At 40.1% G+C, this 14,323-nt stretch overlaps 1 protein-coding gene across 1 annotated transcript; it reads left to right on the forward strand.

The window, feature by feature from the left end:
* The first annotated feature begins 1,793 nt into the window (after window positions 1-1,793).
* On the forward strand, window positions 1,794-13,864 carry LOC139286701 (neuroplastin-like). The gene is made up of 7 exons (XM_070907595.1): window positions 1,794-1,884; window positions 9,364-9,532; window positions 9,649-9,743; window positions 10,728-10,861; window positions 11,052-11,325; window positions 13,031-13,052; window positions 13,804-13,864. The coding sequence occupies exons 1-7, from the start codon at window positions 1,794-1,796 to the stop codon at window positions 13,862-13,864; spliced, it is 846 nt and encodes a 281-aa protein (XP_070763696.1).
* The last annotated feature ends 459 nt before the right edge of the window (window positions 13,865-14,323 follow it).

Below are 14,323 nucleotides of genomic sequence, written 5' to 3' on the forward strand. Positions count from 1 at the left end.
GTTCTAATCTCCAGAAGAGACTACAGGAAAAAGCCAGAGGCCTATTTCTCCCTGTTGTGCTATGTGATAATGCCAATCAAATGCTATTTTAAGCTTTATCCGAGATTTGGTTAGTTAGTTAGTTAGTTAGTTAGTTAGTCTCCCTTTTTTTGAATTCCTAGCCTGCGAGTCCCACACAGATGAGTCCGACATGAACAATTTCAATGACAGGAACCACTTGTGGAACAGAGCTGTTCATCAACATCGTTAAACTGCCAAATGTGTGGGAAGCTCCAGTGTTTCCAAAGATCCTGACAGATGCATATCAAATACCTTTTAGAGACATCATATTGTTCCCCACCTGAGACAGTCAACAGTGACAAATTGCCTGACCAGTACAGTATCTACATAGGCAGTAGTATAAGCATATATACACATATAAGCAGTGGTGGAATGTAACTAAGTACATTTACTCAAGTACTGTACTTAAGTACAATTTTGAGGTACTTGTACTTTACTTGAGTATTTTCATTTCATGCTACTTTATACTTTTACTCCAAAACATTGCCAAGGTAAATATTGTACTTTTTACTCCACTACATTTGTTTGACAACTTTAATTACTAGTTACTTTGCAGATTCAGATTATTAATCTGATAATTAATGAATTAATCATCTAATAAATTATCATGTATTATTATGGCTACCCGCAGGGGGCCTATGTAAAGAAGCTGAAATTCGTTTTGCCTTTACCAGCTGCAACATTATTGATGTACACATTAATGCAGCACTAATAATTGATCAATACATTACATATTCTGAAATGGACCATTCTGCATAATGAGTACTTTCACTTTTGGTAGGCCTATTTTTATTATATTTTCAGGCCAATACTTTTACTTAATTAAGATTTTGAATGCAGGACTAATAACAGAGTATTATTACACTGTGGTGTTGCTACTTTTACTTAAGTAAAAGTTCTGAGTACTTCTTCCACCACTTGAACAGCAGGATGCGTAGCCTATGCTATCTAACTAGCTTGTTAATTTACCTTTATTAGCTCCGTTTAGTTTAGGAACAAGGTTACACTATGTTGTAAGTGTGAGGCTGCCATTGCCCTATATTAGTTCAAAGAGAAATAGGATTAAAAGTCTACTTAAAGCCCCAGGTTCTGTTGAGGTCAGGGCTTAGTCAGCTTGAAAAACTGCTTGACCCATGGCACACTTTAAACCCTAGTTGCCACTGGTCAGATGTCCGTTAAAAAGGGTTTAAAGTTTAACCACCGTTCTAAATCATTGATCTATTAAATTGCAGGTAACCATAGTAACAGTATTTAGCTACATTGACGTTAAGGAAACATTATCTTAAACACTGGTAAATCTGGCTAGTAACATTTTTCACAAGTGGTTTTCGTTGTTAAATGTCTATGGTAAAAACCTGGCTAAGAAAATAATAGCGTCCATTTTGTCTTTTGTTTTCATGTAATTGATTTCTGCTCCACTTTGTGGCGGGACGTTGTGAGATGTGTCCGCTTGTCTCTGCGCTCCTCCTCCAAGATCTCGCGGGATGTAAGATTAAACGGGTGGTTTAAAAAAGGTGGTTCCCTTGCTGCACCGGGTTGACAGCAGAGAGCTGCACAGGTAGCCAGCAGTAGAGCTGAAGGCTCCCGCTAGTCTACCTAGCGACACTTCCCTCTGTGCGTGACACGGTTGGAGTGTCTGGAGGTGCCTCGGCGAATCCACCCCGCATCATCATACCCCGCTCAGGTCACCTTAGCGCGAGCCTACCGGCATTTTCCATCTCCCGACTCCGAAGATGATACCTGGCAAACGAAGAGCTGCAGTCATGTCCTTCTCGGTGGCGATATTCGGAGCACTGATGCTGCAGTCCGTCTCGTCCCAGAACGGTAGGAAATGAGCTCTCCTAGCAGAACATACATGACGGTAATCTCTCATCATGGCGAAAATGCGGGTTTTAGGGAGGGATGTCGCCTGCATTTCTGCATTGGGGCATTTTCAATGAATCATTACAAGACGTCTCTGTTCTTAAGAACGCTGTCCATCACGGACATCTCTCCAGCAGCCGAGTCTAATTAGATAATCCGTTAACGTTACACTGAAAGACACCGATTTCAGTCGAATGAAGCACTGCTTTTGGCTGAAACGAAGGGTCAATAAATCATTTATAGGCTACAGTCTGTATTCGTTGGGCTGAAGTGGGCCACACGGAGGCCTGTGCGACGTCCCTAAAATGTCCTTTGAAGTGTGGAGCTGAATACAAAGTCGAAAGATGAGTCGTTCAATCAAGCAAGGACAAGTTCTGCTTTTTTTTACATTGGACATTTGGTGGATAGGGAAATGGTGTCACACTGAAGTTTAAAATCTGCTCTGCTTTCCTTTAGAGATGAGCACACACACACACACACACACACACACACACACACACACTGACAATCAACATGCTGTCACGCTTGGGTCTGCTCAGGTATGTCAGGATATGGCTCAGGAATCCAGCATTTAGCATCCAGCAGTGTATCACTAGCTCCTGCTGGGTGAGGTGATTCTCTGCACCAGCCCAGCTCCTTGTAACAGAGCACAACATGTATGTAATTAGATGTGGGACCTTTTTAGAAGTGAGGCTCTGTAAATAGCATCAGTCCATTTTGCTGCATGCTTCTATTTTTAGAGCAGAGATGCTGCACTGGGAACCATGGCTTTAATGTCCTCTTGCAACAGTGAATCTGTTAACTCTTTGCTGAGATGTACTGCACTGCAGAATGGCATTGATTTCTCAGCGCGGTTTCCTACTTGTCCAAGTGATCCTCTGCTCATAAATCAGTTTAGAGCAGTGTAAACCCGTCTCAGCTGGGTGTGTATTGTAAGTGTGCAGTGTGGCTTGTATCCCTTTTGCAAGCGATGTGTGAGAATTTATTCAGCCTTGTTCTTCCCTGGAGTTACCCAATGTGTAGGAATGCATTACACATCTCCTCCTATGCCGAACACCCACTCATAACTAACATCTCTCCTTCACTCAGCTCTCCAGCGGATGAAGCTGGTTAAATGTAATGGCTTTTTACCTGACAGATTGCTAGAATGTGTGATATTTTCAGAGAGGCTGGATGGTTCATACTGTAGATGCCAAATATTATTAGCATGTATTATACCATTGGTTCCTTAATACTTTGTCCAGCTGAGTTTGTTAATGCAAGATATTAACGCGCACAGCAGCCAACCCCATCACAGGAGCTAATTTGTATCCGCTAATGGCTGTTGCACATGTAAAGCTATTCCTGGTAAGGTTCCCTGAGGATGTGTGTTTCATCTAAAGTAGAGTGGCTTTTACCAAAGAGGCTATTTAATAGTATCATTCAAACAACTTTATTGGTAATTTCTCCTACAAAAACTGCCGATAACGAAGGTCTCGATTAATGAGTGGGTTCATATTAGCGTAGAAGCAGCGATGTCGAGCTGTTCATCAGTACACAGGCCAGAGTGCAGTTATCCTGACAAATAACCTGGCAGACAAATGATTCCCCTTACATTCGCAGACAGTGAGGTGTGGAGTTGTGGTTAGTTCCATTTGTCAATGTAAAGATTAAACTTGTATGTTATTCCATCCAGAGAATGAGAATATATTTTGAATTCAGTTGCAGATTTGGCTCTTATTAGCACAAACTGTAGATTTGTCAGCAAATTGTGAATATACAAATAATGAAGGTTTTGACATATACTGTCAGTGGAGTATTTAAAAGATGATAATACATCATAAATATATACAATATCAGATGATTCTTTCCTCAATTCAAGAAGCTGGAACCAGGGAATATTTGGCATTTTTCTTAATAAAAATTATCAAAATTGGTGCTGATTATTTTTCTGTTAAAAGAATTCATCGACTAATTGTTTCATTTCTAATTTGCATTTCTGTCATATTTAACATCAAAGGCGTCCTAACTGGGGAGTGTTAGTGACTTTCTTTATAGCTCAGCTCTCTCAGCTTCCTGATACCCTGGAAGCAAAATAACAAAATCCCAGAACGGTTAGAAATGCAGTTTCTGTAGAGCAGTAGAGCTTTTTAATTCAAGATATGAAGTCATTAAAACTAGATGGCATCACAGTATATTAATCTTAGTATTTTAGATTAAAATCATGTTTATACTCATTTAAACAATCACTTTTATTTTCTGGATACATCAGCACAGAAAATCATTAACTTTTGATTATTAGAATGTTAAAACCATTTTCAATATGTAATTATATTCTAGTTATACTATTCAGCATGTAAATATATGCAATATAAGCTTTCTGCCCTAATCTCTCGTTGTCTCTGTTCATCAGGACTCACTTCTGTTCTGATAGAATATTAATTAGCTACTCAATATGTGTTGCAACAGGTTTGGTACATTAACTGGGACAGTGGCCAGAATGACTTCATATTACACTGGTTTGAATGGATTCATGGGAAGATACAGAGAAAACATCTGCAAGGAAACACTCATGACTGTTAATGGCCTGTTAGAGCTGTTACATCTGCAGTTTGAATAATGGACCACAAATTAGCATCAATTTAAACTGAAGTCAGCCTCCAGTAATAATGAAAAATGGAGTGATAAGGGTATTAACATACGATTTTATTTCCTTTTTCTGGTTTAAATACATCTTCTTAGTTTACAGTCACTGACAGGATGTGGCTGAAAGGCAGATTTTGATTGGTCCTCAGTGTCTGATTGGAGAGAAGTACTATACCACCTTTTATAAATGATGATTTTCTCCAGATAGAGCTCTCTATCTTGCTAAATACAGTATGTGACTGTAAGGCTACACTACACCATAAAGTCACATTTAGAGCTGAAACAATCAGGTGACTAATTGATTAGCAGATCAGCTGAAAATTAATTAATCAGCTCAAACTCCAACTATTCTCTGGTTCTAGCTTTTACAATGTGAAGATTTACTGCTTTTGTCTGTTTTTTATATCATCGTAAATTGAATATTCTTTCAGTTTTGGACTGTTGGCTGGACAAAACAAGACATTTGTAGATATCTCCATGGGGAAACTGTCATGGGCATTTTTCATTATTTTCGAGTAATAGATTATAGGTAAAAAGGCACAGACAAATGTATTTATATAGCACAATTCATACACGAGGCAGTTTTACAGTTGTTTGGTTTTATTCTTTCATATACACATAACACATTTATTCAAACAAGAAAACAAACAAACAAAAGCACACCGATTCAATCCAATGTAAAACATGGACACAGAAGCACAAAACAAACAAGATAAACAAGTGCTTTACAAACATTTAATCTTTAAAAGGAATTGGAAACAAATGCAGACAAAAATAAATGATGAATAAATGATGGCAATACTGCTGTAAAAAATTTAAATAAAGACATAAAGCAAAAAAAAGAATCGTTAGTTGCGGCCCTAAATTAAATATATTTTGGCTGGGACAAAACATTTTGGGCACCTTGGGCTTTAAGTAATTGTGTAAGTAAGTAATTTTCTGACATTTTTAGACCATCAAAAAAAATAACTGTTAGATTAATTGATAATGAAAATAATTAGTTGGTTGCAGCCGGACACATTCAAAGGTTAAAAATATGTTGATCACTTTAGATTAATCAAGATGATCTCAAGGGATCATGAAACAAAACTGAAAAAGTACAATGCAGCGTTTTCTAGCTCTGAGATACCCCCCCACCCACACACACATGAGCACATAACCACATGCCAAAACTAAACTAACATCAACTTGACATGAGTGACGTCAGCACTTGTGACACATCTAGACGACCCGAGGTGGCAGAATCTGTCTCTCTGCAGTTCTATGTTAAGAGCTGAGCATGTCGGTTTTAGTTTTCAGCCCCAGTCACGTTATTTACTATACTTGTGTACACTCAGTTGCCACTTTATTAGGTCCACCTAGCTAACACTAATGCAGTGTAATACAACAGTGCTGCAGTGAATCCTCCCTTCATGACGGTTGTAATGTTCAGTCTTTGTTGAAACTGTTTCTGAGAGGTGGCTTGTGCTTGTGTGGAACTGTATTGCATTATACTAACTGACGGTTCTGTTTTTAGCCAAACCTCGCTGATATAAATGGGGTGGACAAAATAGTAGACACCTGTAACAGTTACCTAGCAAACAAACAGCCTCCACCCTCCCAAAGTGATCATACTGTTGAATCAACATCTCTCTAAAACAACTGGACATTATAACCTTCATGATGATTTCCTGCTTGATGGGCTGTTGTATTAGACTGCATTAGTTTTAGCTACATGTACCTAATAATAAACTGGCAACTGAGTGTTTGTTGGAATCTATATGTGCCTCCAGTAAATGTGCTGGTACAGCAGGGTTATGATGTCAGCAACACGCGATCATCTATCTTGTGATGATTTGCCTGGTCTGGTTGGCTGCCTCTTCCTCTTCCTACTTTGTTGCCGTAGAGTGCTTCTATGGAAACGGAGGGGGTCTATCGCCATGCGCCCACACGCTCCCCAGAGACCCAGAGCTACAGCTTCTATAAATCTCCTCTCAATCTCATGTGCTCTCCACAGTGCCTATAGACTATGCTTATGACTACAGCCCCCCCGTCCTCCTCCTCCTCCTCCTCCTCCTCCTCCTCTCTGTGCAGCCATGATCAATGGTTTCACAATTGTATTCAGTTCAGAGAGGGAGACATTTCAATTCCGTGAAATTAACAATCCAGTTTGCCCAGTGTCGGTATAATGAAAACATCATTAGTAGCTTCAGAAGAAGAACACAGACAGGATGTGCTGAAAACGACAAGGTCACTTAGAGGACTTTTGGATGTGAGCGCTGTGTGAGCCAGCCACAAATTTATATGATATCATTAATTGGACAAAACCAAGTGAGAGCAGCCCTGCAAGGATGTCCCAGCCGAATTGAATTAAAGCTTCCCAGGAATAGCAGCAATAATGGTTTAGGCAGATCTGAGGTCGCCTCTCTCTCTCGCTCTCTCTTACCAAAAATGTGTATGTGATCGTTCCTGACAGACGGTTTTGTGTTTGGGGGTTTTATGTTGTATATTGGACCTGAAACTTGATCGACAGAAAAAAAGCTATTTTGATAATCTGATAATCATTTTTTTTTTAAAGCAAAAAATGCCCCAAATGTTATGTCTCCACCTTTTCATTTTGTAATATTTGCCTGTTCTATGATAGTAAATTGAATATCATTGGGTTTTGGACGGTTGGTCAGCCAAAATAAAGCAATGTGAGTATGTCAACTTGGGCTCTGGAAAATTGCGATGGACATTTTGCATTATTTTCAGACATTTTATCAACCAAACAATTAATCAATTAATTGATTTCTTTATTTCCTTTATTACTTAAACCAGCCTTTGTTTCATTTTAAGATAATTTATCTGTCAGTGTCTTTTTGATGATTTCACATTTTCTTTGTTTTCTTTTTGTCTTTCCTTTTCTGGTTCCCTGTTATTTTCTTGCCTTTCCATCCTGCACCTATTTTCCTTGTTTTGGGGGTTATCTCCGGCTGCCCCCATAAACGTTCACCTCCACCACCACCACCACCACCAGCGGGCTTTGTGAAATCACCTCTTTCTGAGACTAAGCTCACGGGCGACGCCTTTGAGTTGTACTGTGATGTGGTGGGAAACCCCACCCCAGAAATCCAGTGGTGGTACTCTGAGATCAACCGAGCAGACTCCTTCAGGCAGCTGTGGGACGGTGCCCGTAAGCGGCGAGTGTCCATCAGCACAGCCTACGGCGCCAACGGTGTGAGTGTGTTGGGTGTCTCTCGTCTCACGCTGGATGATGCTGGGACCTACGAGTGCAGAGCCAGTAATGACCCAAGACGCAACGACCTGCACCAAAATCCAGCCACTACCTGGATCCGTGCTCAGGCCACTATAACGGTGCTGCAGAGTGAGTGGTCAGTGTAGAGGAAACCCCCCCCCACCCCCCCGCTAGCGATCAAATTTAACAGCCCCTGTGTGATTCAGCCTCCCTCGAACCTCTCCAGAGGACCGCTAGCTTCCTCCGTAGGTGCCATCCTCCCCTGCAGACCTGGAAAATGAAGGAAAACACCAACTAGTCTTTATGTTTTTTTACCAGCAGAGTTGAGTAGTATTTTACATTGTGCTCGTCCCTCGTTTCATTGCATCCTTCAGCCTATACCCTGTAGAGCCAATCCTCCCAGTCTCCATTTCCTCTCTGCTTTTTTTCTCTCCCTTTAGCTCTCATCTTCATTTCCCTGAACTGAATGTCATCATATTCAATTTCATTTTTTCTTTTGATTAATCTCACTGTCATTGACTGTTTTATTTCTGTTTTAAACTGTCAAATATTACAGAATGATTATGCTTACACACACAAAGTTGTTCAATATATGGTGTGACCTTGATCATAACCATGTGTTTTATTACAACAGTTATTTCTGACTCTTATTAATGATTAAATTTGTTTGTTGTTTGCCCACCAGCAGCAAGCAATCAGTGTGTTATGCTATATGAAGTATAGTCTAAGTATAATTCTTTTGATACAGATGCATTTTTCCCCCGTAACTATCCTGTATCAGAATCTAAAATGCACAGAACCTTGATGGAAACCAAAATTTAGGTACTGAACTTAGGTGTTGAAGCCAAATTTTTGTTGCTGACTGAAATGTTTTGGTTGCATAAAGTAGTATCAAAAAGTACCAAAAGCTGGAATCAAATGTCTGGTCATATTAGTAATCTTGTTTAATTCTTTGATTAGATAGTTCCAGAAAATAAGTTTTGGAATCAGTACCAAATCTCAGGTATTGGGTCGATGCTCGCTGTACTGTAAATATGTGCTAGCCAAAATGACTGTTTCAGTTTGTGACTACTCAGATTGAGAGGATCACCGGTGTCCACACGTACAAACAAGATGTATATAATCAGGATTAAGCAGAATACGACACTCCAATTAAGGTCTTCATTGTTTAAAAGCCTAATCCAAGCGAGGATTTTGTGTTGTAGTTGACTTCTCTACTTACATTTCTATGTACACAGGCTTCCTAACTTTAACTTTTTATCAAAGAGACAGATATCTTCTAATGCAGTATGTCATCTTTTGTACTGAGAATTCAGCCGAGAGGGTTTCGTGTCCAGCCGTGCCCTTGGAAGTGCTCCCACTTCCACGTTCAGCTACTGTAACAGTGCAGAAAATCTTCTACTTAAGGAACCCCTAAATGCCAGAAATAATTCCTCCCACTTTGTAACTATTCCTGTGCTGTATTGTATAAAGTGTGGTTGGCTGAGGCGTCTGTCTGAACCTTATGTGCGTTGTTGTTTACATCTTCCAACACACCCTCACCCACGAGTCCTAGCAAGCATCACTTCTGTCGTGGCTGATCTCTGTTTCTCTTACAGAGCCGTCAATCATCGCCTCTGAACACACCACACTTCCTGTGGAAGGCGACACTTTCACACTGCAGTGCAACCTGACCAGCGCCCACAGTGTCCACCAGGAGAGCTACTGGATGAAGAACGGGGAGGAGATCCCGGAAACACGCACCCTAAATAGGAACACTGAGTACAGGTGGGAGTCACGGCAAAACCTTATGCAACTTTTGTGTGTGTATGAGACAGAGACTGTTAAACATTGAGTTTAGCAGTCTGATGTGGGTTCACGTAACGCGTGTTTCTGCTCCGCAGGCGGAACAAACCAAGAGGAGATGATGCCGGAGTGTACATGTGTGTCTACACCTTTGAGATGGCCCCTCCAGCCAATGCCACAATTGAAGTTAAATGTAGGTGTTGATTTGTGAGCTGCAGGCATCTCCGTCGGCTTTTCAAGGCCACATTAGAGATGTCACCAATAAAAATGGCCCGAGTGGCCTTCAGCACTCGCAGCCCTGTCATGTGAGGACCTGTGATTTCAAACGGCTCTGCTGGCTGCTCACGGGCAGCCGGCGCCCTTGACACCTCCATCCAACCAATGCCCAGCTCAGTGGCAGCAGATGGTGTCTTGTTTGTCTGATGGCGAGGGATTATGTCTCAACGGTAAAATCTGGTCAGCCTTTTCTGCTGTCACACGCATCGCTATGGAGGCAAATTGGATTTTGGGATGTTTGCTTTTATTTTATGGGGCATTTCTATTCATCCAGACAGAACAAAGATTTAGAGCCATATTAGAGGTTAGCCAGACTTGATTTAATGTTGTACTCCCTGATCATGGCGAAAAAACTTATATGATTAAATATGATTGCCTTCATTTTGTGGATGAGTTGAGCAACAACATTGTATCTGAGTTTTATTCTTTTATTGTGAGTTTCCTTCTTTTATATTTCTCTACTTTCTCTACTTCTGCATTATTTACCCTCTGCAGCTGTTTTAACAGAAATTACATTTTCCTTTATCTTCCTAGCTCTGGAAAGTTCTTTATGCATCATGCTTGAAAAGTAGTAAATAATGGGGATTTTTATTATTTGTATGATCTGAACACTGTAAAGCAGCATCTTCTTTTATGTAGCTGTTTTCCATAAGCATTGCTTACTTAACTAATGTTAAAAGGATATATACAATAAAAGGAATAGTGTTTATTATAATTTTCTACTTGAAAATCAAAAGATGAAAAGCACAAATTATTAACTTTTTTTTTCATGCAACTCACTCGACTGTACCTACATTTATTAATGACTGCACCTACAGTATAACACTGTTAGCACTTTGTTTGTTCATTTCTTGAATGTATTATAACAGTTGATCTTTGTTATGTTTGTATTTTGTTTTAGCTGCTCCTGAGATTACAGGCCACAAGCGTAGTGAGAATAAGAATGAGGGTCAGCTTGCTGTACTCTATTGCAAGTCTGTGGGCTATCCTCACCCTGTCTGGACCTGGCGCAAGTTCGACAATGGCATTTATAGGGTATGTGATATGAATATACACTACCTGGCCACATTATTAGGCACACCTGTACAATCTAATGCAATCCAATACAACAGATCTACCAACAATTTTACATTTAGGAAGGTTATAATGTTACGTTTTTGTTGACACTGTCACACTGTCAAACCATCAACATTATTTAATACATTTCTTTCTTCTCCCTCGACAGGAAATTGACAACACGACCGGACGCTTCTTCATCATCAGCAGAGACAACTACACCGAGCTCCACATCGTCAACCTGGACATCGGTTTAGATCCAGGAGAGTACCAGTGCAATGCCACCAACATGATCGGCAGCCGTGAGGAGAAGTCTGTGCTGAGGGTTCGCAGCCACTTGGCCCCCTTATGGCCTCTCCTGGGGGTTTTGGCCGAGATCATCATCCTGATCGTCATCATCGTTGTTTATGAGAAGCGCAAGAAGCCAGAGGATTTACAAGACGGTGAGTCACCAGCGGTGGTGCTTAGCACTGTTTTATTATCCTACGGTTTTTTAATATATCTGAAGAGAAACTGGTTTTATTGTTCAGCTGTGACATCGATCTCTCCTGTGAAGTCTTTTTTGCATCCAAAAACCCTGTCAGTGTGGTGTTGTGCAATGAGGCGACTGTGAAAGGAGGCACACTTTCTTTTTGGTGTCTGCTTGAGTCATTCCTTCACCAGAGACTCAGACAGAGTCACCTGACCCTGTGCTGTGCCCGCATTCAATAATTCAGTCTGGTGAGGTTGACCCAATGGGCAGACACTGTTGCAGCAGGTCGCACCTTGTCAGGACAATTTCATGCATTTAATATTCATGAGCAATATGATACTGCAGTGTTTCAGATGTGGACAGTTTCAATTATTAATGGCTTTCCAGGGACCTTGTGCCGTCCCCAAGCTGCTGCAAGCTTAACCACGAGACACATCATTTAGCTATACCATCCTGGGATTGTCTAATACTACTGAGTGCTTCATTTTCAAGAGACTAGCTATATCATAAATTATGCATTAATGGTATTTTGGTGACCTTTTCCCCTCAAACTGAATTTTGATGTGGTCACATGCTGATTAGATGCAACATGCAGAGCTCAGAGCCGTCAGTCACTCTCAGTGACAAAGTAACAGGAACATATTGTCATTACGTTACATGGTCAGAAATGGACTGCTGCAGGATTCGGGAGTGTTTGAGTCACCTTGAGAATCCTCACAGTCTAACAAAATGGATGTAGATTGCGTGAGTCATGCAGCAAATTCTTGCATGACAATGTTAATAATTCATATTTAACTTGCATTTCTTTTAAATTAGGTCAGGCTTTGGATGTTGAATATTTTAACAGATTGTTGTAATGTCTCCCGCCCCCCCTCCTTTTCCCAAATTGCATAACCTAAACCATGTTTGTGGTAAGTGTGAGACTTTGCATGCTTCATGAATTTCAATAAGCATTCAGCCTCATCTTCTTCCAGCTCACAGCACAGTACACAGTTCTGTTGAGCTTCCTCATTAGTGTCAAGTGCAGTTCAAAATGTTCCGTTTTTAAGATTTTATTTTGTTTGCACCAAACTCATAATTACTGCAGCGGTGAAATGGCATGCAAGTCACTGTAAAGAATTGAAAATATTTTTATGAATGATTTCTACTGTCGCTGCTTCGATGACTTCAGTAGAGGCCTGGTTTTGATGGAGCTGCTTCTCTCTAATCTCTTTGAGTGAACAGCTGCTCTTTGTGAGCGCTGCCTGTCTGTGCATGACAACAGTATTGCTTTTTTTTTGATTGAAATTTGCCTGTATGTAATTGTGCTCACTTGCTCATGTGTTTTCAAATGTGATGCTGGATTGAACTGCATTCTGGGTGTTTGTGAGTGACGTCTCGAGGTGGTTTTACTGCAGCATGACAGCCTGTTGTTTACTATTCTGTCACTTCAACTGGGCAACTTCTTCATCCCATAACAGGGTCTGCACACATCACATCACATCACATCACTGTACAGTTGAAACGTAGAAATTCTCAAAAAAAACCTCAGGACCAAGTGCACCATGTGTCAGTCACAGCTACTGTTACATGTTGCCATTCTTTATGCTTTCTGAAACAAACCCCACACTTCACATCTTTGAGATTTATTTTATTTTTTGGTCTTCATTTCTCCATATTTTCCCTTGTTGCCTCAGATGACGACCCAGCTGGACCAGTGTAAGTATAAACCTTTAACCTTCAATACCTTATCTTCGTTTAGCTTGGTGATGTATGTTTTGTTGTCGCATATCATGGTGTCTCCACTCCTGACTGTTTTTAGAGCTCAGTCCACAGTACACCCCCAAATCTGGGTCACAAATAACTTGGAGCATCATGTAATGGTGCTTTGCTGCATTCATATAAATCACAAGGAAATATTTTCAAGTCAAGTAAGGACATTTTAAGGACCATTTGAACTGTCCTGATTTGGGGAGCCTTGCATATGATGCTCTAAGACTTAAAAAGGCCAATAACCCAGATGATATCATGTCATTGTCAGACTCTAGAAAGATCCCTTCAGAGCCACAGAAGACATTTTACACAACTGTTTTCACAGGCTGAGAAGGACTGTGTGGAAGATCAGTAGAGTGCCCTGTTTAATCTGCTGTCTTGTTTTGTTTGTTAAATTGAATTAGTATTTAGTCTATACAATGTCAGAAATGTATGCTAAATTTCTATCACAAGTTGGCAGAGCCCAAAAAGAAGACTTGAAATTATTCTGATTGGCAACCAAAAAGTATGTAATTTATTATGACGTGAAATAGAAAAGGAAACTGTTTTTATTTGATAAATGTCTACAATGATTTAATAGGTATTAGAATTAGAATCAAGTACATTTTGTCAATCAACTAATCATTTGTTTCAGCACTAGTATACACATCTTTCATTTGAGGTGTGAACTGATTGCGTTTTTCACTTCTTGCTGAAGGAAAACTAATTCAACCAACAACCACAAAGAGAAGAACCTCCGCCAGAGGAACACAAACTGAGCAGCCTGTCTGCTGAGTAAGTATTCAATTATTAAGAAGGTCCCTGATGATAAATATGTAGTACAAGCCTGTGGTCACAAATTACATATGAAACAATCACTGAAAGCTCTTGTCAGCCCAAATATGGCTACTCTCAGACTGGGCTAACAAGTTGAAATTTCTCTCCATTTGCAGGTTTCATTACACATGTATTGACCAGATGAAGGTAAACAAGAAGGGAATACATACCAGTTGTTAATAGGATTTATCTGCCATTAAAAGTATGTTTGTGGAGGAGTTAAATGAGGCATGCCTTATGATTTTATGGTTTAGGTCAGGAGGCACTCAAACCTTTAGGGAATTGTTAACATTATAACCATTGTTGCTGCATGCAGTTGTTGACGTTTATGATTTTTTTCCCCTCTTAATCCGCTAATTTTACATTTTTACTACTTCTAAAATAATGCATGCAAGATGTTG

The sequence above is a fragment of the Enoplosus armatus genome, chromosome 6, assembly GCF_043641665.1.
Source record: "Enoplosus armatus isolate fEnoArm2 chromosome 6, fEnoArm2.hap1, whole genome shotgun sequence".
NCBI classification, from domain to species: domain Eukaryota; kingdom Metazoa; phylum Chordata; class Actinopteri; order Centrarchiformes; family Enoplosidae; genus Enoplosus; species Enoplosus armatus.